The sequence below is a fragment of the Cladophialophora psammophila genome, assembly GCF_000585535.1.
Source record: "Cladophialophora psammophila CBS 110553 chromosome Unknown aczJe-supercont1.1, whole genome shotgun sequence".
Lineage (NCBI taxonomy): Eukaryota > Fungi > Ascomycota > Eurotiomycetes > Chaetothyriales > Herpotrichiellaceae > Cladophialophora > Cladophialophora psammophila.
This window is the reverse complement of record NW_006912922.1, coordinates 249266-275981: the sequence shown is the minus strand read 5'-3', so window position 1 is coordinate 275981 and position 26716 is coordinate 249266. Positions and strand designations below refer to the sequence as shown.

Sequence of the window (26716 nt, the reverse complement as noted above, 5' to 3'; positions counted from 1 at the left end):
CACCTAAGAGTAGACGGCAGCAATCATATTGCTCCATAATGCCATAATGTCAGCCCATATTCCTTTGACGATCCAATTGCTCACCTTATCCCCAGATACCGGGCTACTAAGATAGATCGTGAGTAGCGTAAGCTGATTCGACGTTTATACTGACTATAGAGCCTAACTGCTGTATATATTTCCCCTCGTCGAGAGTGTCACGGATCTAACAGCGTAGACTCCGAAGGCCACCGCAGCGACGAGTGCAGCGAGCTCCACGATCATTTCGATCAACCACTTCCCCGGTAGCGGTCTGAAGACACTAAACGAGGCTCGAGATTACTTCTCCGGTCGTTCTCGGACCTCCACTGCTGTCTGTGAGCCTGAATCTTGGTACTTGGGCTCAATCGTAGCTGAAGACACAGTCTGACCCGATGGTCGCTCCGCGTGCGAGACATTCTGCATCTCAGCCGGCGTCGCTGACATGGCTTCTTCTGGTCAATATCGTTTCACTGATAAGATGTCCACCGTTGTCCATTTTCAGCCTCATGAGAAAACTGTCGCACGAGTTGAGGGGTCCAACACGAGAATGAAACCCCCCGACCCAAGCCTCGTCAGACATAAGCAATTGGGCAGAAAGTGCGCGCCCAGCCTTGCCGACGTGACATCCATCAGAAGCGATACGTGGTCCGTCAGAAAGCAGAGGAGTTGAGCAACGGAAGGGGGATCACAGCACTTGCCACCTACTACGAGACCGGCGGAAGACCACAAGTAGAAGACTAAGAATAGCACTCAATCTCAATGTGAAAGCTCGCTTTGGATTTCTGTGGACCCTTCTTGTTGAGGGCTCTGGCCGCTCGATCCAGCTCGTCGATTCCTCCCAACACTCAAGGCTAGTTTCGTCCTTTGGTCCATGTGTCTCGTGTCTCTCCGTTTCATCTCGGCGCCTGAAGTTTGTTGACACCCATTTTCCACTCACGTGTGAACAGATGTCGATACCGTCCCATCCCGTCCCGTCCCCAATCATCGGCGCCAGATCGGTGTCTCCAACTCCCTTTCCTGGGGCCGTTGCAAGGCCCTCGTGAATTTGACATGTAGCCCACTCGTCCATACGTGAAGCAAGCAAAATACAAAAGGGCTAAAGCTGAAACAGCAGGTTTTCCAATCTGGCCACCCATCCTTTCTCGAGCTCTAACTACCTTGGCCTTGAGCCTGGGTCCAGAAGTCAAGACTGGCGATCACATCCTCGCCGGTCTCGTCTTCGTAAGCGTACAAAATCTAGGCACAGGCCGTTAGCACAAGCATGACCGTCTTCAGCGGGTCCAATGTTCGTGACTCACCTCTCTCGTACTCGAATGCAACATCCTCACGTTCTTGCCCGTCATCACATGAATCAATTCGCTCGTCTCAATATGCCGTATCTCGATGAAACACGGCTCGAACGCCAGGATGTACGGATAATTCAGTGCAAACGCTTGTGGTGTTCCCTCCCACGTGATCTTCCAGTCCTGCCTTGCACGCCAACCGTTGCGGTTAACAAAAAAGCTGAAGTCGGAATAATTGAGCAGGAATTCGCCATTGAGACGCTCGATGTGGATGGGTTTGACGTTCTCTTTGCGCGTCACAAAGTCGAGCGACGTGTCGGCCTGGTCGAGCAGGGATTGTCGTTCGGTAGTTTCTAACGAGACAACTTCAAAGCCTCTAGCACAGCCGACGCAGAGTGTAGAGCGCAGATAGTGTACCGAGGTCGACTCGGCGGGGATGTAGAATTCCTAGAGGGGTTTGTTAGCGCCCAACTATCACACATCTTTGACTCAAGCAGTATCTACCTTGAATGGCTTCAGAGCGTCTTGGCCGCTGGCAAACATCTTACTGATTGCCGGCTTCTTCTTACCCTTAGTAAGATCGTCCATGGGCTCGTACACCTTGATGGTAGTGGATAATGCCGACGTCTTCACAGAGCACACCAAATGTCGTCCCAATCCAATTCCAGCTTTGAAGAAATTGGAATGTCCCTGGATCTTGCGCGGTCTCGTCGCCAGTGGATTCTGATTATTCGGATCCAATGCGTCAAATGGATATGAAGTAAGCGTTTTGTTTGACAACACCAGGAGTAGTCGGTATTCCTCCAGCGTGTCGATTTGTGAAACTTGGGTGGCGTCGAGAATGCGCCTCGGTTTGACGGACTTATCCTTTGGCCATCGATCAGCGACATAGATCCCATTATCAGTGCCGTAAATGAGCTTGCGACCTCCATCTGTTGGTACTAGACAGTTGACCCGATTCTGAGCATTGAAGAAACCTTCGCACAAGATGGTCTTGGTGTAGAAGGCACTACTTCGGTCGCGGAGTTTGCTTTGCTGCTCTTCCACTAGCTCAATAAACTTCTTGCGTTGAGTGATGGAGGTAGCATACAGTTGAAGCTCATATGCGCCTTTTCCAAGATGCCGGAAAGTAATGGGATACACTTCTTTCTGACCTGGAGTGCTTGACGCGGATGGTTTCGTGCCGGGTATGAGACTGGACGAGGAGCGCTTTGCGAGGCCCAGGCGGGGAATAACTTGATCCATCTCGGCAATAACGAGGAGCTCCAGCGGAATCGGCTTCCTGTATACTCGAAGTTCCTCTCGTTTGTTGACATTCTTGACACGGCACATGAGAACCGCATGATCAAAGAGGTATACTTGAACTTCTGCGCTGTCGGTGGGAGACTTCTTGAAGCTCATCTTGGTCAGAATAACGCGGTTCTCTTCAGTGAGTTTCAGATCCGTGTACTCTCCTGCGTTCCACTTGAGCTGTGAATTCAGTTGAAGTAGATTGAAGTGATTCTCAGCTTTGCCACTTTCTGCGTTGACCCGAGCCAGGAAATCCTTGATCAGACCAATGGCTTTGGGAATTTCCTTCTTGTCCGGATTGTCATCCTTTGTGTACTTCAATACATTGTCCAGCAGGAGTGGATACCTGGCTAGTCGCGTTGTTGGTTTGGTAAGGTAACCATTCAGCTCGAGCTTTCTGGACTCTTTCAGGCGCTCAGTTTCGTCAACGAACCGTGAAAAGGCTGGGTTGGCGCCTTTTTCTTTCTCAAATTCGTATTTGCCATACATCTGATTCGCGCCGTACTTGATGAAAGGGTCGAACTGCGGGACAAATCTGTTGAAGATGTCACCAATACAGTGTACCACGTGTTGCTCTTTCTGCCTCTTCGACAGCTCCTCCGCAAATCGGCCATTCACTGCCAGGACCTCCAGACAGTTACCAAACACGGTGCGGACAAATTTCTCTCGCCTCTCTTCTTTGATGGGAGACATGACATTGCCGGCACCACGAAGTGGTCGTATCCAGAAATCACGGAGATATTCCAAATCCTTGACAAAGTCACGCTCTGTGTACATGATCTCTGAGATGACTTCCTGCCTCTTCTTTTCTCTGTCATCAATCTTGTCTGCAACCTCCTTGGGAACGCTGTTAATCCAGAGCTTCTGCTCCTGGTCCTCGTCGCCGTGTAAGCTTCCTCTCGAGTTGGAATGTCGCAATCCGGGCTGTGGCCGTAGATTCAGGCGCGCTTGCTGTTCCAGCCGCCGAGGACACGCGATAGAGTAGCAGAGGTGATCTTTTGTGCAAGTTGGAGAATAACACTCTGTCAGCAAGGTAAAGACACCGTTGACATCTTTAGATGACGCCTCTTCCCCCATTGTCTCTCGGAACTGGTAGACTTCTCCGGGGGCGTCTCTCAGCCGATGCTCATAGGTTACGTCGTGAAAGAACTTTTGGGCGTCGAGTGCTCGTCCAAGAAGCAAAGCAAGGTTTCTGTCAGTTGTCTTGATGATGTAGGCGATCAAGTCGACGGCCTCGGCACCTGTAAAGGCGTTCTTGTATGAGAGATCATTCTTGCTTCTGTCGCCAACGCCGATTCTCTCTTGAAAAGCGCTCGCAACACGTGACAGCAGCGCAGGATAGACAAGGGGGGACTTTCTTTGGACAACAGTCGTGGTCTGGCTGGCTGATGAATGAGCCGAACCTGTCGGCCTACTCATCATACTGTCGTTGCGAGGGCCATTCATGGTGGTTGTCGACGTGAAGTCAGACGAAGCTGAGGCGGCGGAAGCGGCAGATACAGCGCGCGGGGGGTTACTTCCCTCACTGGGGCGCCGTGACCGCGGGGTGACGCCGTATGCTGGAGAGTTAGTGGAGCTAAAGGAACCATTAGGAGACGCATAATGGTCTGCGAAAGGGTCTGATTCTGATTCTCGGCGACGGTGAGGAACGACTCTCCCACTTGTCAACTGCTGGGTATGATCTCGATCCAAAGCGTACGACCCCATTGACATGGATCTATCGCCATCGACTCTTTCAGGTATGTGTCTGCCCTGAGCGGTTGTCCTTGGACCACCCATACCCATTCCCGCATAAGGCTGCTGTCTAAAAGCACTGGCGGTACCCTGCTGGAAGCTGCTGGGTGGCGGGCGATAGCCCACGGTCGGCTCCCCAGGCCTCACCATCGACCGCGACCTATATCCATCATTATTCAATGCTGGAGGAGGCATTCGGTTGGGAACGGGTTTCCGGTCGTAGGTCGACATGGACATGGAAGAGGAGGCACCGGGCCGCATATCTATCCGCTGAGGCGGAGGATAAGGTCGACGGTCAGGGAACATTGGCGCGGGATTATGTGGTGCTGTTCTTGTAGCGTTTGCGCCGTTGGTATAAGGCTGAGCCGGAGCAATGCCGTTGGATCGATCGTAGGATTGAGGCATCTGACGCATGTGTGGAGGGGGGCCCTGTCTCATGGACATGGTATGCTGGTGGTGTTGTTGTTGGTGTTGTTGGTGTTGTTGTTGTTGTTGTTGATGGGTACTCATGCTGGGCAGTCGATCGTACATGCCAGCTGCAGATTGTGTTGTCATTGTCTGGGATCTCCCTGGAGGAGGAGCGCCGCCAAATATATTATGAAAGGCGGTATCTCTTTGATCGGCGGGACCTCCATGCTGTGGAGGAGGTGGTCTTGCACCATAATAGCGAGAGTCGGGCAGACCATAGTCTGCCATGTTCGGTCAGAGGGTAGGGAAAATAGCGATATAGCAGAGGTGCAGTTATTGAGCGGGCATGGAGAGTAGTGGCGACTGAGAATCTGGTCTGCAGGGTGTACTCCGTAGTGTGCAGGGGGGCTTTTTTTCTTTCTCCTCTCTTCGCGATTTTGAATTATTTCCCCCGCCCCAAACTTTTCGATTGTCGAGCCGATATTGAAGGCAGAACGAAGGGCAACGGAATGGATGGCAGTGTCGGCGTGATGCAATGGATTGACCGTGGAGGACAGCGGGTGGTCGATATTCAAGTTGGGGATCTGTGTGTGTGCTGGGCTGCACGAATGGAGGAGGTCGAAGTGGATGAGGGATGGTCAGAGATTACAGATGATGGTCGCACAGATTCCGCGTCATGCTCTCACCATGCCAGCAGGGAGAGAAAGCAGATGGTGATGGTTGAACGAGTATGGACGAATTAATGCGTAGTAATGGTGAACAGATTCAATGGATAGAGGCAGTATAGCATGCGGTGGAAATGGGAATGGGAATGGGATGGTTCAAGATGGATGGTGGATGGGGGAGAAACGACTGCAGTTGGACGAGGATCGACTGCTGCTAAACCAGGCAGCATACTGGGGTTGCCATTGGTTGCGCCTGCTCTTCCTCCTGGCAGGCGGCAGGTGGCAGGTGGCAGTGGCAGAGCCAACAGAGCGCAGGGCCTGCGTGGGCCTGCTAGCCCGCCAGCCCAAGGGCCTCACCAGCCGCAGGGCACATCCCATCGCATCTCCTACTACTGGGTAAGTACTGGAGTACACACTTGTTGTTAGGTTCCTTTCCACCCACTCCATTCCATCCCAAGCTTGCTTCATCATCGGCAGAACGTTAAACTGCCCGCAAGGTGCTTGCTCGACAACCCACCCACCTTTTCTACTGCACCTTACAACATCCTGCTCTTCCTCTTCTCTGACCACCTTCCCATCCGTCGCTGAATCTCCCACCATGACGACAATCACAGAAGGGCCGGGCAGCGAACTCACGCCCAACTTTGCTCCCTTCTTTGGCATGGTAATTCCGCTTCCTGACTATTCCTCGCTGGACGAACTAGACTAACACGGAGCATGATGTAGGCCGGAATCGCTTCTGCTGTACGTCGAGCTAGCCTCAATCAACCCCGAACCCTCTTGCTAACCCTCCATGCGCTCTAGATGATCTTTGGCTGTATGGGTTTCGGAGAAAGGATGAATACTGCAAAAGATGCTGAGCGTCTCATACAGGTATAGGAGCCGCCTACGGCACCGCAAAATCAGGCATCGGAATTGCTGGCGTGGGAACTTACCGCCCTGACTTGATCATGAAGGTCTGGAGTGCACGGATATCCCCTCCACATGCCTCGTCTAACGGCGAACGTCAGTCCCTCATCCCCGTCGTCATGTCCGGAATCATCGCCGTCTACGCCCTCGTCATCGCCGTGCTCATCGCCGGAGATATGGGGCCCCCGCCTCAGCAGAATTACAGCTTATTTACTGGATTCATGCACCTGGCCTCAGGATTAAGTGTCGGCCTCGCCGGCCTCGCAGCTGGCTATGCCATTGGGATTGTGGGAGACATGGGTGTGAGATGTTATATGCAGCAAAGCAGGATATTTGTGGGCATGGTGCTCATTTTGATCTTTGGTGAGGTGCTGGGGCTCTACGGGCTGATTGTAGGACTGATTTTGCATTCAAAGAGTTGAATGGCCGCCCGACGACGATACTGGAGGAACACGAGTGTATTCGGATTCGGAGACTTAGGTTAGAAGGCCAGTACTTCAAAAATAGAACCGGGATGTTCAGCATAAAAGGCGAAGGCCCAAGGGACGATATATCGCATCGTGCAGCTATGAACGCTATATGCTCTTACTGCAGGAACTTCCCAAGATTGCCACCAATATGCTCTAAATCCAAGAGAAATGTGTCGTGCCCGAACAGACTGATATCCTCGCCGAGCTCCACATGCGTAACTTGATTGTTTCCCGTAGCTTGCAACGTCTCGGCAATCTCCCTTTGCTGCCACGCTGGAAAGAGTATATCGCTCGCCACACCCATCACCAAAACGGGGTGATCGCTCAAGGGCGCCATTCCCTGGACGAGATCTCGCGGCGGCCCGGCGTTATGGCCCGGCGCAACAGCCTCATCCAGTGGCGCCGTAGAGACTTGTTCTTCGTAATTCTTCGATGGCAGCATCAAACTGCATGATGGATCATTGCGAATAGCGGCTTCCCCACGGATGGTCAACAACTTCTCCTGATTCTTTTGCCTTCGGAATCTAGTGCTTTCTTGATGAGCCCATCCAAGGTCGAACAGGTCCATCGCCTTGCTAACATAAAGCAGAGAATTTGGATCATATTCCAAGGAAAACTTCTCACCAGCATGGTCCAAGTACGTCTCAATTAAGAAATCCGGACAGAGAGCGGGCTGTTTGCTGGGGTCGGCTCGTTGTCTCCCAAACCTATTCTCCCACTCGGGCCCACTGCGATATGTCACCGTGGCAATTTCGCGGGCAAGCTTCATTCCCGTATGTGGCGGAATACCGCTGTCGTAGTAGAAGCCTCTATTCCAGTTGGGGTCCATCATCAACACTTGTCGTTGAGTGTGCCGCATGGCGATACTATACGGGTGGCTCCTTGCACAACCCGAAATGCTGACGATTTTGCCCACCCGGTCCGGGAAATGGACACCGAAGGCAAGGCTTTGCATCCCACCCATACTTGCACCAACGCTGGCGTAGAGCTTGTCGATACGTAGCCCGTCCAGAAGCCGCGCTTGCGCTCGGACCATGTCGTCCATTGTCAGGATGGGAAATCGAGTAGCATATCGCCGACCGTCTGAGGGATCGATCGAAGAGGGTCCAGTTGAGCCATAGCAGCCGCCTATCACATTCGTGCATATCACAAAGTATTTGTTGGTATCTAAAGGAGCACCAGGCCCGATGAACTTTTCCCACCACCCCGGTTTCGGGTTTGCTTCTGTGCTGTGTGCGTGGCTCGACGCCGATAGTCCAGTATGTAGCAGAATTGCATTGCTCTTGTCCGCGTTCAGTGTGCCCCAAGTTTCATGAGCGATGTTGAATTCGGGTAATATCCCACCCCAATCTAAGAGGATGGGTTGCGAGCTGTAGAACACCATGTGTTGGCCAGTGGTGTAAGAAGGTTCGGGTCCTGATTGGAGAGACCGGTCCTGCAAAGCGGCTGTCTTCATTTCTTGCGCATCAAGACAGGGAAAGGACATTGCTGGGTTTGTGGACTCAGGTCCCTCGTAGGGCTCTTCTTCTTGCACTTCGGCGGTGGCGGCTTGAGCACGGTGGGCCGCTCGTGTATGTAGAGATGCATTTCTAATCCGCTGGGCCTTCGTTTTCAGAGCGAAGCGATCGAACTTGTGCTCTCTTATGGGTGAAGAGGAATGGGATGTCAGACTCCTAGAGCCTCGACTGAGGAGCCGGGCAGCAATCTGAGCTCCTCGGGGGACCGCCATGTCGAACTGGAGGGGACTTCAAAGTGATAGAGGGTTGAAGAAGGAGCGGGGTCTCGCTCCGGAGACAGTTGTGAAGGATGACATCCATTTTGGCGGCTTTGACAACTTGGGGGTAAAAGTGCAGGGAGTTGATGGCACCCTTGCGCATCCTCAATGATCACGACATCAGCGGCCAATAACAAAAGAGTTGACGGCTCTCGCCAAACCTGCCTCTCCTCGATATTCAGCCTTGTCGCCTAGTTCGGCTCAGCCTTGTGACACCCCAAAACACCGAGGACACCTCGTTGCATTGAGAACTCGATTTTCCGGCCTCTCCTGTCTTCTTCTTCTGCTGCTGCTGCTGCTATATCACGCCGGCCACAAAGCCTCGGCATTCTTGGTGCCTCTGCGCCCCCGCTACGAGCAATCGCATTCCTTAGGTACCAAGGATCGTCATGCTCATGCCAATCTACCCTGGGCATCCCCAAAGAACTAGGGGCAAAAAGAGAGGATACAAGTCGCCACATGTTCACCACAACCGGGCAGAAATTACTATTAAAGCCCCAGTTAGTTATGCTGGCTGTCACGGTCGACTTTTCTCCGTCGTATCTGGGGTCGCACTCTTTCTTGTCAGTCATGGACCCGCCCTTTCGACGATCCCGAACGAGCCTGTCCCACTTCCCTGTACGGCCGCGCCGAGAGATAATGAGATGTCAGAGTTGCCCGCTCGTATCAGGACCTTGGGAAAGGGGGGAGTCGTATTTTCGACCTCTAGAGAATGCTTTGAGAGGAGGGTGTCAGTGTGCTAGGAGATGAGCACCGCGGAAAATGGTTGTTGCCAACCCTCATGACATCTGCGCGGCCTGTCCTATGTAGCTGGGTGTGGCTTGGTGAATGCAACACATCATCGTTCGCATTGTCCCGATCCCCTGCGCTGAGTAGAGCAAACACGGAGCTGGCACCCAATGGGCTTTTCCATTTGACCAGTGTAGCCGTGGGAGAAGCTGAGTATGTTGCTCCTGCGGAAGAGAGACGGTCGATGTTCCGGGAACCTCGGCTGTTTCCCCAGCTCAGGAACCGCGATACCCTGGAAACTCCACAGCACCTCCCGCTCACCACAGCTCAGCGTCCCATCCTCCCTCATTCATGATTAGTCTGCTGCCGGTGTCTGCGGTGCTGTGCCCGTTTGCCGTTCGAGGCGAGAGCTTCCTTGCCAATGCCGAGGGTCAGTTGAAACATTTTATATACTCTATACTACCCCAACATTTCTTGGAGAGGTGGAAAAGGCTGCCCCCCAGACCCATTCCTCAAGTCACTGCGTACTGACCCCTTTCGGTCAGCTTCAGGCATATCTCAAGAGGACGAGCTCGTTCCCGCTTGACATCCCACCACCTGCCTTCTTCCCACTTCTCTGGACCACCGATTTACTTCCTCCCGTCACCATGGCTTCCCCGGAAGAAGCAGTTCTCTACAGGCAGCAGGGCCGCGTCGCCATCATCACCCTCAATCAGCCCAAGAAACTCAATGCCATGTCACAGCCCTACTACTACCGTATTTCCTGCCTGCTCCGGGACATCGCCGAGAACCCCGATATCAGCGTGACTGTGCTCACAGGCACAGGCCGATTCTTTTCGGCTGGTGCAAATGTCAATTCCACCAGACCTGGTGTAGGACCGGGCTTGGACAAAGACGCCGCACGTAATGATATCTTGAAGGGGTTTGTGAGCAACAACTTGGACATTACACGCTCCTTCTATACCCACCCGAAGATCCTAGTCGCTGCCTTGAACGGGCCGACAGTGGGGCTGTCCGCTGCCTTGTTGGGCTTCTGCGACTTTATTTATGCCGCTCCGCACACATTCCTGTTGACGCCTTTTTCCTCGCTCGGACTGGTTGCAGAGGGCGGCGCGAGCGCTGGACTCGTGCAGCGCATGGGTTTGGCAAAGGCCAACGAAGCGCTCATCATGTCCCGCAAGATCCCATGTGACGAGCTCGTGGCATGTGGCTTCGTGAACAAGGTCTTCTCTGGAAAAGACCAGAACGACTCCGAAGGTTTCCTGAAACAGGTGTTGGCGGAAATTGATGATAAATTGGGCGACCACCTCAACCAAGAGTCCATTCTGAAGATCAAGGGGTTGATCCGGCGGCCCTACTTGGAAGGTCTTGAGGCTCAAGGAGTTAGGGAGGTTATGGAGGGCATGCTGAGGTTTGTCAAGGGAGCTCCGCAGGAAGAATTCAAGAAGATTGCGAGTGGACAGAAGAGACATAAATTGTAAATATATTGGGGGGGGGGGGGGGGCCAGATGCATCAGAGAATGCAATGAGTGGCTGGGGATTGATGAAAAAGGCTGATCTGTCAATGGCCACCGCTAGGGGTCATATAGAATTGACTCAAAAGGCCAAAGGAACCTATGGGAGGGAATGATTTTTGGGAAAGAAAAGGACAAGCGTGGGTACGATTCCTCGCTTTGGACACCCTTCTCAGCAGTGCTGTGTTGCTTTCTTTGATCTCTAGTCATTCGTTTCTCAGTCATCCCAAGCATGCATTTCCTTCCAAGACACAAAAATCCTAGGAAAGACCATGCTCAGAGGGCGGCCACGGTCTTGGCGAAGGGAAATCCATGCTCTGCTCTTCTAGCTCCTGTTTGCTTCTTCTATAGCGTGGCCTCTTCACATCAATCGGTCCTTACGTTTGGCAGTTCTTCTTTAGGTTCATTTACAATGTACTGTGTGGGAAACCTGCTCCGCAGCCACGAGCAACTAGCTGATCCATGAGAGCGTAACATTCTGGGCGCCATGCGAGGCAGCAAGCATTCGTAAAAGGAAAGCGGCAAAAATCATTCCGCTGGTTCATTTACTTGTTTATTCAGGCCTCATCTGACCAAAACCGGCTTCATGGAAGCTCGAGCGAATTGATTGTCGTCGACAGTCCGTGTCAGGGATTCGTTGGAAGAGGATCTCCCTCCGCATCGCTTCTTTTCATTTCTTCAAAATGCGCGTGGGGCCATCCATGTCCTGCGTCGCCGCCGCGCAGGGGGCGGGAGCAACCCCTATGCTAGCATCTATTTACTCCACCATTTGTAGAAACCATGAAAGCAGCAAGCGGGCATGAAGTGAAAAGCGGCAGGACAAACTGGTCTGTCGGTTCACGAAGTTGTCCTTTGAGGGATCAATGTTGCCTAATCCATACGCTCGAGCGACTCGTGTGGTGGGGAGGCAGAGACATGTTGACAATTGTAATGGTGATCAGGTAACTATGCTCCTTTCTCCTCGCACCTGGGGCTGATGCCTGACGGGCTATTCCTACCTTCGGTTTAGGGTCAGGGGAACAGCCTTAGAATGAAGTGGTATCAGTCCAGGTCTGCTCCATAGTTTGGGCAGGGGCACAAGGCCATGAAAAGCAGCAAATGGGCCTGAAGTGAAAGCAGCACGAGAAAGGGGTCTGCTGTTTCATGAAATGCCCAATTCGGCCCTGGTTGTGACAAAAGAGGAAATGTATTCGTTCAGACGTGGCGGAGAGGACGCCGCGTGCGTCTTATGGAGCCATGTTGGCGAGATGATGTGGAAGCATGTAACCAAGGTGCCAGGATTTCGATGCTAGTAATGGGAAAGGACACAAAAGGAGCAAGATGTTGGAGGTGGCGAGGGTGGATTTGGTTGAGCAGACGAAAAGGAGCGAGATACTTGGCCACTAACGGCAGGTTTTGTCTTCCCGAAACGGAAAGCAGCACTTGCTCTCCTGCTATTACTCTCGAGCCCAGTGTCTCTGATTATGCTATTCTCGGGAATTTCCCGCCACTTTTACCACGCCGAAACCCATCGAGCCATCTTCAAGCGGCAGCAGCCTGCCACTGACTTGTCGCTGCTCTTCCGACCTCGTATCCTCTTCTTCCTCTGCATCTTCTCCGTGGACATTCAGCATGATTAAATCTAGGCCGTCCAATCGCTCTTCTCAATTTCTCCGTCAGTCTCTCGGGGACCAGTTTCTGAGGAGCTTCCAATGCAAGGAATGTCATAGCGCATCTCTCGGCGAACTCCTCCCAAACCGTACCTTGGAGCTTCATGCAGCTCTGTTTGTCAGATGACGTCTCCATAGGTCTGTTTACCATGGTCTGAGCTGGACGCTTGGAGCTCGTCAAGGTGCTGCTAGATAAGCTATAGTTCGAAATAAGCTGCAATGAAGTGTTTGGTTCTTTCCATCGTTCCAGCAGTAGACTGGGGTATATATATGGAGGTGAGGTATTCCATGGTATCCCGGCATGTCTTTCAGTTGCTCAGTTGATATTGAGAGACAAAGATCCAAATCAATTCTTAGCGCAGATATTGTTCAATAGCACTTTCTCGACATCTGTTCAACGTCGACCCTTACATCTTGTCAAAATGTACACGACTCTGCCCAACGGTATCAAAGTCTTCTATCGCGAAGCTGGCTCCTCGAGCAACCACACCATTCTCCTGCTACATGGTTTCCCTTCCTCCTCAAACCAATATCGAAACTTGATTCCTATTCTCTCCAAGAAATACCATGTTGTTGCCCCGGACCTACCAGGCTTTGGCTTCACTGAAATTCCTGCCTCCCTGAAATTCCAATATACCTTCGCCAATCTTGCGACCACCATTGGCTCCTTTCTTGACATTCTCAAGATCCAGAAATTCGCCGTTTATGTGTTTGACTATGGCGCTCCCACAGGGTTCCGTCTTGCCCTCGAGCGACCAGAGGCCATTACTGCCATCATCTCCCAGAATGGTAACGCCTACGTGGAAGGCTTGTCGTCGTTCTGGGATCCCTTACGACAACTGTGGGCCTCCGACGCGGGGTCAGATGAGGAGAAACAATTGTGTGATATGATTTCGGGTGCAGTCTTGTCCTTTGATGCCACGAAGGGCCAGTATCTGAATGGTGAGCCCGAGGCTGAAAAGATTGACGACCCGGCGACATACCATCTCGATTACGCCCTTATGTGCCGCCCGGGGAACAAGGAGATTCAACTCGACCTATTCAGGGACTATGCCACTAATGTCGCCTTATATCCCAAGTTCCAGGCGTATTTGCGAGAGGGCGGTGTCCCTGTGCTAGCTGTGTGGGGCAAAAACGATACCATCTTCCCGCCGGTTGGGGCAGAAGCCTTTAGGAGGGATGTGAAAGAGCTGAAACTCGTGTTGTTGGACGGTGGGCACTTCTTGGTCGAGAGTCACACGGAAGAGGTGGGAAAGCTGATCCTAGAGTTCTTGGCCGAAAGGGGCCTTTGAGCAAGCTTATCCAAAGCCACGATGTTGAATGGAGAGATAGCCATGGTGGGACATAGCCGAGTCTGGTTGATATATACGGGCCCTGATAGTATGACAGTCAAAATAATGAATTTCGCGATCGAGTCGACGCATTTTCTGGTACCAGTCACTGTCGCCGCCACAGACAGACTTTGGTTGAGCCTCGATGACCTCCACCATGGACATGGAGGAGCCAGAAGTCGCAGAACCAATGCCCACAAGGGTGAAGAGCCCTGGTGATTACGAGTCCCAAGAGACTCCTCTATAAAATTAACTGTAAAGTATAAATGACGTGGTCCGGTCCTCTCGATACTCTGTGAGCCATGGTCAGAGAGGGATTGTCAAGCAAACGCTTGGCTTTTATGTGGTATTCTGCTCACGATGCCAGCCTCATTGCGGATCGAAATATTCCCCTCCGACCTCCAGCGAATGATTGATTTCTATTCCACCATTCTCAACTTCAGCTTGATCAAGCGCGATGGCGACTACGCTTACCTTGGACGCCGACATCCAATGGCAACCTTGGGGACTGAAGGATTTCCGACTAATCGACCCCGACGGGTACGTCCATTGCTCTACTCTCCCTAAGCCAGGCTAGACTTTGACACGTGGTGACGCTTCTTCATAGGTATTACCTGAGGATCACAACGCACAGCCCAAAGCGCGATGGGAAAGGACTGTGAAGCACACGCATGGCACATGGGAAAGTCTGATTGTCCTCTCACATGCAGCGGTGGACGATCCCCTCCACAATAGTCTAACATGGGCCACCGGGAGACCCATTCAGGAGGCTATGCGATCCCACTCTTTGAAGGAGGGATGACGAGGTTTGGTGTCTGCGTTCGTCGCTAGCTTTCATGGTGACTAGTGGTGATGCTCGTGGTGGCTGCTCATGGTGCATGGCATGCGGCACGCAAGGGAAAACCCGGGGCTCGCATGGCACAAGGCAAATCTTGATGCTTCTTCTGCTCTCTGGTCGTACATACGTCATGGTAGAGAGGAATAAAGCCAAGGCACTTCGTAGGTGGTCGGATCAAAATTCCTGGAACTCGAATGACGCAGGCCAATTGAGATCGGAACGCCACGGACCAAGCCACGATCAGCCACAGATCGCCCCGATGTCCCTGCGCTAATTGGTGGAAACTCACTAGCGCGATTGTGGGTCTCCCTTTAGCATGTCGTCACTCCTTCACATTTTGGGCTCTTCCTCTCCACCTTCCATTGACTCTTTGTTCAGCTCTCACTCGTTCCTTGTTGTCTGTGTGTGTGTCACCAGATCAAAGGACGTCATAACTTCTCAAAGAGCCACCAGAGCCGCCAGAGCATGGCATTGCGAATGACCTCAGCTTGGATCTGGCTGATTCCTCGGGCGCGAGTTCCTCTCATGGCGGGGGGCCGCGAGCAATACGCAATATGACTGGACCCATAGTGGGTGTCAGGGCGTTTCAAAGAAGGAGAGACTGACAAGGAAACGAACTCGCAAGTGAGGGCGAAGTGAAGTCGCAACGCGGGGCAAATCGGGCAAACGCAATCTAGCACAAGGAACAGCCACCAAGCAGGGACACCGCGCTCAGATCTGACAGACTATAAGTATCTCCCTCTTCCTCCTTTTCCCGTCCAATCTTTCTCATCATCCACTGTTCTTCTCACAATCATCCAAAGTCCTCTATCCCAATTCCAATTCAATCCAATTCAAAATCCAAACTACATCTTCGTCCACAATGGAGTCCGTCAAGAACGCTGCCAAGTACGTTGCTGCCTTTCCATGACCTCGCCGTCTCTCACCATACTGACTTGTCTCCTCAAAGCTACGTCGGTGACAAGGTCCAAGAGGCTACCTCTGGTGCTTCCAAGGAGGCCAACAAGAATGTCGCCAAGGACTCTGACGCATCTCTCGGAACCCGTGCTTCTGCAGCAAAGGACGCCGCTAGCGACAAGCTCGACGAGAGCAAGCACTCTGTATGTCCCCTCCTTTTATCGCCACCCTGTATCTATGTCTAACAAGTTGTGTATAGGCATCTGCCGAGGGCAATAAGCAGGCTGCTACTCACTAAGCGTCCCAACACCGAGTTTACATCTCGGCCTACAATACCTTCCTGCAACAGTTCCTAAGAATACTTTCTTACCTCACGGTCAAAGTGGTCGATTGATGGACACGCACAACTCGGTAGAGCACTAGCAGCGGTTTCATGAGCTTTGGACGATGGCAATGTATTTCTTATGACACACATGCTCAAGAAAGCAGATGGTACCTCATTAGGTAGCTTGAATCGAACGATATTCTAAATCCTAACTCGAATCCTGTCCAAATGCGTTTCAGTGTTGAAATTTTCCCTAACCTAGTTGTAATCCGCTTGTCCATTCTTTCTCACTTTCTCAGCGTGCAGCTGGCCAATGACCACCAAATCCCTTGCTTATGATTCTCACACGCTTGAATGTTACGGAAAATCACCTTCCACCCTGGCCACAACGACTTAAGAGACACTGCATGAAAAAGGTTGTGGAGAGTGAGAGGTAACAATAAGAGAGCAATGCAAAAGTGAATATTTCCACTAAAGATATACGAGTAAAATCACACCACCGTAACCATAGCTTCACTTTTACTGCCGCTACGTTGCGATCGTTTAGACCCGCGTTGGGTCCCCGTTGGCACACAGTGAAATCGTTCATGACAGATGGTCACAACTGTGCATCACGAGGGTGCTTTGTTCAACGTGTTTGTCGTTACTTGAGACAAAGCCAGAACAGCCATGCAGCGACCACGTGTCTACTCCTCCTCCTCCTCCTCGAACGAGACCATCCTTGAAGCGTTCTCTTCCTCGCCTGCTACACGCACTCCAGGTCCGGCAGATGTCACACGTGGTTCCTTTCCGTCAGGCCCATCATCTCACCTCCCACATCCGGTCGTGCCTCTGCGTCAAAGCCTCGCCTCCGGCCTGAAGTCCACCGCCGAGGCAAGCGGCAGTCATGGCGTCGTGAAAGGGAGGCCACTTTCAGGGAACAACAAGCAAGGGATTGTGGGAGTAGATGCGGATGGAAACGATGACTCAGAAGAGTCGATCGATTGGGACGCAGACTCGGATGAAGATACCGCCGCCGCTGCCAACATCAAGTCACGACATCATGTCGTGAAGCGTGCCAAACTTCCACAGACCATGGGCTTCCACTTCGATTGGTGGATCGCACGCATAGCGACTGCGGCGGTGAATGTGTGTGCTTTTCCTCTCCCTTACCTCAATGACCTTTGCTTTGCCACCGTTATGGTTTGGCAACCATCGACTTGCCTGGAAGGTTCGCATGCTAACTATATTCCTGCATCCCTGTAGTTGGACTTCAAGGTTCTATGTGCGAGCATGATGCTGTGGAGGGAGAGGAACGAGGTTTTGCAAGTTCCCACCTATCAAGCGAAGGCCATACCGCGAATGTGGTTGAAACACAATGGTCCTGTTCCGAGCACAGTACCGTCGCAGATACACCAACCCTCGTCATCAACACCACCACCAGACAGCATGACCACGCTCAGAGGAGTAGGCGCATCCCCTGCGTGGACGATGGACTGGGATGTCCTGCTGGAAGAGATCAGGCAGGCCAGCGAGAAGATGCATCAGGACCGAAAATGGAAACTGAGAGGAAAGAAAAATGCCGCCGGTTGGTGTAAATGGGGAGCGAAGCAGCGGGTGAAGGATGGGGGCGAATTCGTTGAAAAATCGGCAGCTGGATATGAGGTAGAAGGAGAGGGAGAAGGTCGGACGTGGGTTGTTAGGCTAGGATACCGGAGGAACGACGCGGTGGCAGAGGACATGGATCTGGATGGCGAAGCAGCCGATGCTGATGGGGCCGTGACTGGCGAGAGGAGCGTCGAAGGAGAAGAAGGCATTCGGGGGCCCATGGACAGTCCGACAAACAGCAATGGCGACGGTCTCGATGTAGCGATGGAAGAAGCCCCGGAGCCCTGACAAGCGCTTATGCATTCTCTGCATTCCATCTGATACAGTCTTCAAATCGGGCTCCGCTGCCGCCAAAAATATCCAAAGCACTGCCGATGGTCAGGTCGACCTTGCCTTGGCTGCACTGCTTCACAAGGTCAAGATCTCCCACAGAGCGTGCGCCCCCAGCATACGTTACCGGGATGGTGCACCAGTCAGACAACCTCTTGACGAGCTCTGTGTCGATGCCTAGCTGGAGGCCTTCGTTGTCGGCTGCGTGGATGAGGAATTCCGAACAATAGGGTTCGAGCATCTTGATGCTCTCTGTGGTCCTTTGCGTGAGTGGATCGAAACAAAGAGCGTGCCGTCGGGGCAGCACATCACGTGCAAACATACATACATGCATACATACCTTGGGTGATTTCCATCTCGGTGATAGTCTGCCACTTGTTCATGGCCACGAACCATGTATCGCCGCTCCTCCTGCAGCTGAGGTCGATGACGAGCTTGTCCCTGTCGTCCGCCAGAGCTGCGAGCACGGATTTCAACCGCTCCGGAGAAAAGCGGCCGTGGGGGAATAGGAACGAAGTGATAATGACCTACTGCTTGTTTTTAACCTTAGACAAGCTACGATCTCTGGAACGTGAGTATCACCCGGATGGAGGGTGTGCCCCGGGTCAGGAATAGAGGCGAGGATGAAGATGAAGACGGCAACGGCAAAAGGGTCTCTCCTGCTTACCTTTTCGGCGCCTGCTTCAATCCATTCCTTTGCATTGGCGTCCGTGATGCCACCACCAACCTGGAGACGCCCGGGCCAGGTGGCTAGAGCTTCCTTCGCAGCCTGTTCGTTCCCCGGTCCAAGCATGATGACATGGGCGCCCAAGAGACTCGCATCGCGATATAGATGTGCAAAGTACTCCGCCGGATGCTGCGAGATGTAGTTTGTCTTCAGCTCGGACTCTTGTGTGCTCAGTGTCCCGCCGACAATCTGTTTGACCTGGCCGGCGTGGAGGTCGATGCAGGGTCGGAAGCGGGTCATGGTGGCGGGTTTGGAGACAAGACAAACCAATAAACTATTGTATTGTTGTCTATAACGCAAATGCTGAAGAATAGTTGTTACGTGCGAAGGGTGGGAAGGATCAAGTTACTTTCCGCCGCTTGGGCTCTTTTTTTTTTCCCTCTCTCTCCTTGGTAGAAGTGGGGAAGGGAGAAGGGGAGGGGGGAAGAGAGGCATACATTTTCTACGGCAGCCGAACAAATGTACAATTAAAGGTTGGAGGAGAGCACAACGCCAACAAGGGCGGATGGTCGTCGATGTGACTTTTACTGACATCCTCATTCTAGCTGCAAGATCAAATTCTTCGTCTCTGAGCTTTCAACTTGCTCACGGGCTCAAGGAGTCAGATCAAGTTGGGTTACTCGGTATTTGTGCCTCCCCTCGAAGGACCGCTCGAACTGCGCGACGGGTGTGGGCTTGCGTCGACACCTCAGTGCGGGTTCTGCACGGCCAGGCAGTTGTCAGTCACGACGTTGTGCTTAAACTTATCTATCACTTGTCCGTCGTGGTATTTCTTGAGAAGCGCTGCGGCGCACGACCAATCCCGCCAATCAAAATTCAAGAAATCTGGCTGCTTTGGAAACCTTTGAACCGACGTGAAGTTACTTCTGAATTTTAGACCATCCCGTCAACAATGCAATACTGACCCTGGCATCTGCCCAAAGGACGTCCGAGACATGATTGCTTAAGCTAACAAGAAGCAACACCTGTGGGCTGTGGTTTGTTCAACAATGTTGGGGAAGCGAAAGCGAGAAGTCGCAGTTGCAACTCGCCAGAGGACGCGCAGTCCCGACAACGATCAGGCCGTCGCAATGCCCTTCACTGCCGATCGAGAGATATTTCGCAAATATTTCGAGTCTGCCTTCGAGCCTTTACCAGAAACTGGCACCACGCCGCTACCTCTGCAAGAAGATGAAGGAGAGGCCGAGTGTCCTGCGGAAGAGTCGGAGTGGGATGGTCTTTCTGATTCAGAGCACGAGAATGAAATGGTTGAGATTGTGGAACATCGCGCAGGGGGGAACTTGCCAGAAGAGGCTGGACTACATCGCCAACAGTACAAGACATTCATGGTGAGTGACTGGCCACCGGACTTGGTGGCTGCTTTGCACTGACCCGCTACGACAGAGTTCTCGACCCCCGAAAGAGATCGAGAGTACGGCTACCAGAGGTTCCGCTCAGCAGGCTGACGAAGACTACGCTGCTGAGGTCCTGAATGTCAAACATGATCTTGATCTTCAACGACTCCTGAAAGAATCCCACCTCCTCGAGCAGGCAAAGGCATCATCCACACTGGGAACGCACCGGCACAAGGTGGTAGACATGCGCATGCAGGCCTTGGGCTCAAAAGGGTCCATGTTTCATCAAGAGAAGATGCCGTTAGCCCATAGAAGGGGCATCCTTGCGAAGGCGGCAGAGCGGGAGGCAAGCCGGAGAAAGGAGGCCCAAGAGAATGGCATCATCCTGGAGAAAGCCTCGGGGAAGTCTAGGTCTAAAGACGCCCGAAGAGAACGCGGCGTTGATGTCCCTGCCGTGGGCAAATTCCGAGGAGGTACTCTGACGCTCAGTAAGAAAGATGTCCTTGATATCCAAGGACAGGGTCTTTCTCGACTTCGTGGAAAGTCACGACGGCGATAGTGATGAATGTAGCTGAGAATTTTTCAAAGTCTTCTCTTCCCGCTGGACCACCTCTTTCCTGTTTGAGCCGCATCGGCACAAAGGCAACCTTGGTTTGCACCTTACCAGGATCTCCGTTGTGATCACCTCGCGCTCTGGCCAGACCGGAGCATTTTCTTCTTTCCGCTCGTCTGTCATTGGAAAATAAGGGGCCAACGGGGATATTTGTCATGGACGAAGGTGACATTGCCCAGCGAGGCGAGCTCTTCCAATGGGCCAAAAGCACAATCTGAAACAAGTTGCTTTTCTTTGCTCTGCTCCCCGCGGCTTAAGTCAAGCACAGGTTTCCGTGTTACACCATTGCTTCAGCCTTGGTTCTATAAGCCCCAAAGCTTGGACTCATCATGATGGGCGTGCGAGACGAGCATCCGAGGTCTCCTCTCTCCAACTGTTTCACAATGACCTGGGTTCCGGCCTTAATGCGTGGTGGACAGCAACCATCGCAGCCGGATGCGGTAAGTGGTGATAACTCTCGTTGACTGTTTCGGGCTCCTCGCGACTCGAGTCCATCCCTCCGTAAAGGGAGTGATCTCTTGTCGGAGATTTGCCAGGATTGGCCTTGTTCGTTGCGATTACGCCACTTTTGGCCGCTGGCCGCAACCACAGGCGCAGGGCAAGGAGATGTGTTTCAGGAGTCAACGTGCCCCATGAGATTAATGGAAGGCTTATTTCCTGAGCTTTGTGGAATGCCACGAATCGCGTACTTTGTATCCTTCCGCAGATGCTGTGCAGAAATCGATCGACTGACAAACTTCGGGGGCTTGAGAGAGTTGCAGAACGAGTGGCCAAAGAAAGCATGGACGTCTGCAGTGATGATATGCATGCTGAGTCTTGGGCGTGATGGACGACCCAATCAGTTCGGCCACGGAGAAAAACCCATGCCTGGAAGCCAAGTAACATTGGGGTTGGCATCGCTCAGGGACCAAAGTTCACCCTTTTGTGACCAATGTGGCTGTCGAGTTGCACAGAACCTGAAACATAGCACCATCGGCCACTTTTAGGGGCCGTGGCGCGTGCGTCGAGATCCTGGAGGCGGCGAAAGCCGAATAGAGGGAAAAAGGCCTCGACAAGGTACTGCGGCCCAACTTTTGTCCTGCCTCTCGACTCGCAAAGTTCTGATCTGAAACTGTTGGTCAAGCGAGGTCGAGCGAGGTCGAGCGAGGGCTGTCCGCGCCAGTTTTAAGGTCCATCGCGGTCAATTGCATCCGATCAAGAATACGAGAGAACGAGAGGGTGCTCGGTGCGTGGTACGTACGGTAGGGACCAACCATTGTCAAACGATAGATAGTAGGAAGGATTGTGGGGAGATGTGACTCCGGCAAGCTGGCGAGATGGAAGTAATTGGTGTTTGGTGATGGGAAGTTGGGCAAAAAGGGCGTTGGGTGCCGGCGCCTGCACCAGCTCCGTCACGTGGGCAGCGCTGCGATTTGCTTGTGCCTGCACACGCCGTCAACTCAATCCAGCAGCGAACACACCAATCACACTAGAAAGCTGAAAAATTGCATGTTTCCCCTGCCTTCTCCCCTCCTGCTAGGCCTTCGTACCTGATGCTGTTGAGGCTGAACGGGATTTACGAAGGGCGAGCCTCTGGGACGCTATGTCGCCGCCGTCATCACGCCCTCAGTCAACCTTGACCTACTTCCTATTCGTATCTCCACAGTGTCATCGCCTGGTTCAAGCAGTGTGCGAAGAAGCTGCACCTGCATGAACCGCATTTGGCCAATAAATGTGTGCCGACAATCACGCTTTTGGGGTGGGGGGTTCCTTGTGTCAAGCTATTGAAGACATCTCGCCATTGGTCATATAAAGGAAAAGGGGGCAGACATGGAAGAATCAAACTCATGGGACCCCCATCTTACACCGGGGTTCGTTCTGAATTTTTGCCTGCGAGAGGGTTGCAGTTGTGAACACCCAGAGGCCAGAAGCACACCGATCCCAGCGTCAACATGGGCAATGATGGAATCCCTCAAAGCGGATGTCGGCATCTCTGCATGCAGACTCCACGATGCTGTGCCGCGCCTGTTTGAGATGTGTTTCTGAATCATCAAGCCGTTGGCTGAGTGGCTTTTCGCGCCAGGGTGGGGCAGACAGCAGCCCAAGACAACCGCCAACGCGAGACTATTCGTCCAAGCGATCCGCCGTTCTCAGCCACTCGTTTCATGAATTCGCGACTTCAACGTTCACCATTGCATGCCTCAGCGAGACGCTGACCGTGGGGATAGACATCTCCCCTCGCGCGATAACCCCTCTTATACGATCAAAATAGCAACCTGGCCGGGTTCATGGGGTCAGCATTTTGCCTACCATACTGATGAATATTACCATGGTATCACGGTTGCCACTCGCGCAAAAAGGAAGATGCTGGGTCGCGCGGGCAATGCCTACTGGCTCGCTGGGTACCACATAGGTCCTCCGTGCGAGTACGGAGGACATACACGTTCTGGGTAAGGGCACTCGCTGTGGAGGTTCCGAGTCCCTAGTTGTGGTAGTCAACAAGAATCGCAATACCATTGTTCGCGTACATGCTTTTCAGGGTATTTCCTAAGCAAGTATAAGTACAACGACGGGCGATAGACCCAAACATCTCGCCTTTTCTGCAAATGGAAGATCAGATGCAGTATACGTTTCAGTTCTCGACCAGATCGAGCTGCACTGTCACTGAATAAATCACGGATTTCGCAAGTCCCGAAGATACGTAGATGGCTCGAAGGTTTTGGGGGCGGGCCAGAAATGGTGCGTGGTAGAGGCCATTGACCCAGAGAAGTTCTGGTCCCAGGAGGGAAGCAAAGATCAACAACAGAAGCAAGAAGTGGAGCAGGCGTGCTGGTACCTGTTCTAGCGTGGATTTTCTTCAGAGTGGGACAACAACGGAGGCTAAGGAGCGGCTAAGCTGTGCGCTTTGGGTGCAAGCGAAAAGAGAAATGCCAGGAACCAAGGGAGCGAGGTTTGTCGGTCATCGCGGTCATCCTTGACCACCCCCCTTTGACTGTTGAGGCGGCAAGCCGGCTCCAATGCTATGCTATTATGCGATAGGGAGCCGGCCCAGCTCGATGCCGGGCATCCCTTTGACAAAGAGCTGGCTGGACTGGCGGGAAGAATGACATCTATTGGTGACAGTGTTACTGAGCACAAGATGTCGCCCTCCCCTTTCCATCCATAGCCCCCGGCCCCGCCCAACAGGCGTCGTCGGTGCCTGTACGAGCATCCATACACTATAGCGTAGAGCAGCCCTGTCCAAGATTTTCCTCGGGCGGGTTCTCTAGGCTAGTAGGCCTGCTGGCCGCTATCCCTAGGCTGGAGCTAGCGGGGAATGAGGCTAGTTGGGACCGCTCTTTAGGGGACTACCTAGGGCACTAGTATTAGAGACCCAAGCACCCACAGCTTTTATCCGCGCCCGCAGTCTCTCTATTTCCCTCTTCTCCTCACTCCGTTGTGTCTGTCTGTCTCTCGCTTGCTCGCTGGTCCTGCTGGTCCCGGTCTCACCCTTCGCCTTTTCCTCTCTGCCCTTTTTTCCCTCTTCCACTTATTCCCTCTGCACCTCTATCACTCCTCGATTTGTTTCAACCTCTTTTGTTGCTACAGCATCCTCCCAGTCCTTCTTCCTTGTCGACCTTCACTTCCTGTACTCGGCGTTGCTCTGAGGACTATTGAGAGACTAGCTTCTCTCCTTAACCCACTTTCGTTTCACCTGTCCTCGCTTCCCGCGAACTCGAGACAGGAGCTCTACCACGTCTGGACGTTTTGCGAAGCTGGTCTCTCGCACTGACTCCATTTACATCATCGAACACATTCGCTATACACATCAGCATCCTCCTACTGCGCTGTGTTGTTTGTGGTCCGACCGTCACCAACGATCGTTTCCCTCCGCAGTTGTCCTCATTCCGGCGAAGAACAAGAACAAGAACAAGAACCCTTTCCCCTTCAATTGAACGAGAAATAGACCCCGATATACTTCCATATATTGCATGTATTGAACAACAATATTCACTCCGAGTCAGTGAAGGCAGCCAACAACCCCTCCGCTTGTTTCCGTCGACGTTTGGATAGCGTTGTCGATTTCTCCTACAGCTGCGATGTTTCCCTCGAGTGGTGCGCCAATGGCCCAACCTCAGAAGCCAGAGACCTTTATGCTCTCAAACGAGGCACAGCAGAGCTTGCCCCAGGATGCGCAAGTCGCCCTGCAGCAAGTGGACAACCTCAAATATTTTCTCATTTCCGCGCCCGTGGACTGGAGTCCCGATTCTCTTATTCGCAGATTCCTCCTTCCCACGGGCGAATATGTCTCCTGCGTTTTATGGAACAACCTATTCCACATCTCCGGCACCGACATTGTGAGATGTCTATCTTTCCGTTTCCAGGCGTTCGGCCGACCAGTCAAGAACCCCAAGAAGTTCGAGGAAGGCATTTTCTCAGACCTGCGCAACCTGAAGTCAGGCACGGACGCATCACTGGAGGAACCTAAAAGCCCTTTTTTGGACTTCCTGTACAAAAATAATTGCATCCGGACGCAGAAGAAACAGAAGGTCTTTTACTGGTACAGCGTGCCTCATGACCGCCTATTTCTTGATGCTCTGGAGAGAGATCTGAAGCGCGAGAAAATGGGCCAGGAGGCGACGACTAAAGCAGTGGCGGAGCCAGCGCTCTCATTTGAATTCGACTCGTCGCAATCGCTGTTTGAGCAACTCACAAAGGCCCAGCAGGCTAGCTCGTCCTCCTTTGCGACCGCAAACGCAAATGTGACCTACTCCCAGTCGACCTCGCCTGTCCTACGTGCAGCGGATTCGATGCCTCCTCCAATGGTGCCTCCTCAGATGCCACGATCTCAGGAGCAGCCGCAGACCATGTATACTAGCATGAGCATGCAGAGCAACCTGCCAACCCCCCTTTCCGCTACGGCGATGTCTCGAGAGCCGGATTTCTCCCACGTCGCCTACGATCGCGCCCACATTCGTCATGCTTCCATGCCTGCATACATGGAGTATTCCCCAGCTCCTTCATTCGTGTCGTCACATTTCGAGGATTACAGCACTCGCGGTCTCTCGTATGAGCCCATTACACCACCACAACATGCCATTCCTGGCGCCGAGCCTGCGTATATTGCCAATGAGGACACTGGCCTCTACTCTGCTATCCCAGAGATGCAGCCTATGCCGGCTTATAATCCAATGGCTTCATTGCCACCTACCCTTGCAGGCCCACTTCACGTAACTGCACCACGACCGTTCCCCCCTGCGAACGTCTACTCGGTGATTGAAGGCTCTCCCACCTACAAGGCAAGGAGGCGGCGCTCATCGATCCCATCGTCCATCATGAATGCGGTGGCTGCCAATGCCGTTGCTCAAGTTACTCACGGAATCAAGGCACATCTCCCTCAAAGGCCTAGCGATCTTCGCCGGTCTATGTCGAGCTCTGTTTTGCCTATTGCGGAAGGCGATGAGTCCGGCGACCAGTCTCCTCCTGGTCTTGCACACAGTTACGCTTCCTCGGTCGTCAATCGCGATCATCTCGCTGATTTCTCCCGACGAAGCACGCCATTACCGAGCCTCGAGGAGGACCCAACACACTCCCTCGGGATGCCGGCTGGCACTGAACCCATGCCTAGTCTCATGGGAGATGATATGCACATTCACTCACTCCAAGCTAGCCCCGCAGTCCGGTTAGAGAGGCCAGGGCCCGTGCGCAGAGCACGAAGTGCAACCATGATGGAACTTGGTGTACCATACAAATCTCATTCATGCCCAATCCCCAGCTGCGGGCGGCTTTTCAAGCGCCTTGAGCACCTCAAGCGGTATGCCTGACGCCCCTGTGATCTTGCTTGGCGCTTACTGACACGTGTGACCGCTAGACATGTCCGAACCCACACCCAAGAACGTCCCTATGTCTGCCCTTACTGCAACAAGGCGTTTTCACGATCCGACAACCTGGCTCAGTGAGTACACACGTGACTCAAATCTTCGACGTTGAGACTGACAATCTGCAGACACCGCCGAACCCATGAATCTCAACAAGATGGTCAACCCGCCCCAGTGACCAGTGAAGAAGAAATGGAGACTGAAGAGAATGATTTCGGCTCCATGGACGAGCTCTCGTCCCCAGATGAAGTTACCCGACCCACGAGCGTTTCTGGCATGATGGCTATGTCCATGCCCCCTCCATCAACGCTCGTCATGCAGCCAATGACTTCTCAGCCAATGATGGCCCCCAGTCAGCTTGTTCAACCTTCGATGCTGCAAAACTTGTAGACCTGAGACATGCATGTTGCAACTGCTGAATGATTCACCTGCGAGGACGGAAAAGGAAATT

The 26716-nt window shown here is 52.8% G+C and overlaps 11 protein-coding genes across 11 annotated transcripts; 8 read left to right on the top strand and 3 right to left on the bottom strand.

Annotated features, from left to right (window-relative positions):
• Positions 1 to 1170: 1170 nt before the first annotated feature.
• A1O5_00092 (uncharacterized protein) lies at positions 1171 to 5024 on the bottom strand (the record flags this gene model as incomplete). The annotated part of the gene is made up of 3 exons (XM_007740713.1): positions 1171 to 1257; positions 1320 to 1751; positions 1809 to 5024. The coding sequence occupies 3 exons, from the start codon at positions 5022 to 5024 to the stop codon at positions 1171 to 1173; spliced, it is 3735 nt and encodes a 1244-aa protein (XP_007738903.1).
• A 975-nt stretch (positions 5025 to 5999) lies between these two features.
• On the top strand, positions 6000 to 6732 carry A1O5_00091 (V-type H+-transporting ATPase 16kDa proteolipid subunit; the record flags this gene model as incomplete). The annotated part of the gene is made up of 4 exons (XM_007740712.1): positions 6000 to 6065; positions 6128 to 6145; positions 6206 to 6218; positions 6275 to 6732. The coding sequence occupies 4 exons, from the start codon at positions 6000 to 6002 to the stop codon at positions 6730 to 6732; spliced, it is 555 nt and encodes a 184-aa protein (XP_007738902.1).
• Positions 6733 to 6895: 163 nt separating this feature from the next.
• Positions 6896 to 8509, bottom strand: A1O5_00090 (homoserine O-acetyltransferase; the record flags this gene model as incomplete). The annotated part of the gene is made up of 1 exon (XM_007740711.1): positions 6896 to 8509. One exon carries the CDS (start codon positions 8507 to 8509, stop codon positions 6896 to 6898), a length of 1614 nt encoding a protein of 537 aa, XP_007738901.1.
• Positions 8510 to 9930: 1421 nt separating this feature from the next.
• On the top strand, positions 9931 to 10764 carry A1O5_00089 (enoyl-CoA hydratase; the record flags this gene model as incomplete). The annotated part of the gene is made up of 1 exon (XM_007740710.1): positions 9931 to 10764. The coding sequence occupies one exon, from the start codon at positions 9931 to 9933 to the stop codon at positions 10762 to 10764; it is 834 nt and encodes a 277-aa protein (XP_007738900.1).
• Positions 10765 to 12868: 2104 nt separating this feature from the next.
• On the top strand, positions 12869 to 13738 carry A1O5_00088 (haloalkane dehalogenase; the record flags this gene model as incomplete). The annotated part of the gene is made up of 1 exon (XM_007740709.1): positions 12869 to 13738. The coding sequence occupies one exon, from the start codon at positions 12869 to 12871 to the stop codon at positions 13736 to 13738; it is 870 nt and encodes a 289-aa protein (XP_007738899.1).
• Positions 13739 to 14137: 399 nt separating this feature from the next.
• A1O5_00087 (uncharacterized protein) lies at positions 14138 to 14579 on the top strand (the record flags this gene model as incomplete). Its single annotated transcript, XM_007740708.1, has 2 exons — positions 14138 to 14317; positions 14385 to 14579. 2 exons carry the CDS (start codon positions 14138 to 14140, stop codon positions 14577 to 14579), a joined length of 375 nt encoding a protein of 124 aa, XP_007738898.1.
• Positions 14580 to 15477: 898 nt separating this feature from the next.
• Positions 15478 to 15757, top strand: A1O5_00086 (uncharacterized protein; the record flags this gene model as incomplete). Its single annotated transcript, XM_007740707.1, has 2 exons — positions 15478 to 15503; positions 15565 to 15757. The coding sequence occupies 2 exons, from the start codon at positions 15478 to 15480 to the stop codon at positions 15755 to 15757; spliced, it is 219 nt and encodes a 72-aa protein (XP_007738897.1).
• A 749-nt stretch (positions 15758 to 16506) lies between these two features.
• On the top strand, positions 16507 to 17712 carry A1O5_00085 (uncharacterized protein; the record flags this gene model as incomplete). The annotated part of the gene is made up of 2 exons (XM_007740706.1): positions 16507 to 16965; positions 17083 to 17712. 2 exons carry the CDS (start codon positions 16507 to 16509, stop codon positions 17710 to 17712), a joined length of 1089 nt encoding a protein of 362 aa, XP_007738896.1.
• Positions 17713 to 17719: 7 nt separating this feature from the next.
• Positions 17720 to 18721, bottom strand: A1O5_00084 (1-(5-phosphoribosyl)-5-[(5-phosphoribosylamino)methylideneamino] imidazole-4-carboxamide isomerase; the record flags this gene model as incomplete). The annotated part of the gene is made up of 3 exons (XM_007740705.1): positions 17720 to 18006; positions 18095 to 18281; positions 18422 to 18721. The coding sequence occupies 3 exons, from the start codon at positions 18719 to 18721 to the stop codon at positions 17720 to 17722; spliced, it is 774 nt and encodes a 257-aa protein (XP_007738895.1).
• Positions 18722 to 19470: 749 nt separating this feature from the next.
• Positions 19471 to 20374, top strand: A1O5_00083 (uncharacterized protein; the record flags this gene model as incomplete). The annotated part of the gene is made up of 2 exons (XM_007740704.1): positions 19471 to 19809; positions 19865 to 20374. 2 exons carry the CDS (start codon positions 19471 to 19473, stop codon positions 20372 to 20374), a joined length of 849 nt encoding a protein of 282 aa, XP_007738894.1.
• A 4136-nt stretch (positions 20375 to 24510) lies between these two features.
• A1O5_00082 (transcription factor STE12) lies at positions 24511 to 26655 on the top strand (the record flags this gene model as incomplete). Its single annotated transcript, XM_007740703.1, has 3 exons — positions 24511 to 26201; positions 26259 to 26342; positions 26394 to 26655. 3 exons carry the CDS (start codon positions 24511 to 24513, stop codon positions 26653 to 26655), a joined length of 2037 nt encoding a protein of 678 aa, XP_007738893.1.
• Positions 26656 to 26716: the final 61 nt, after the last annotated feature.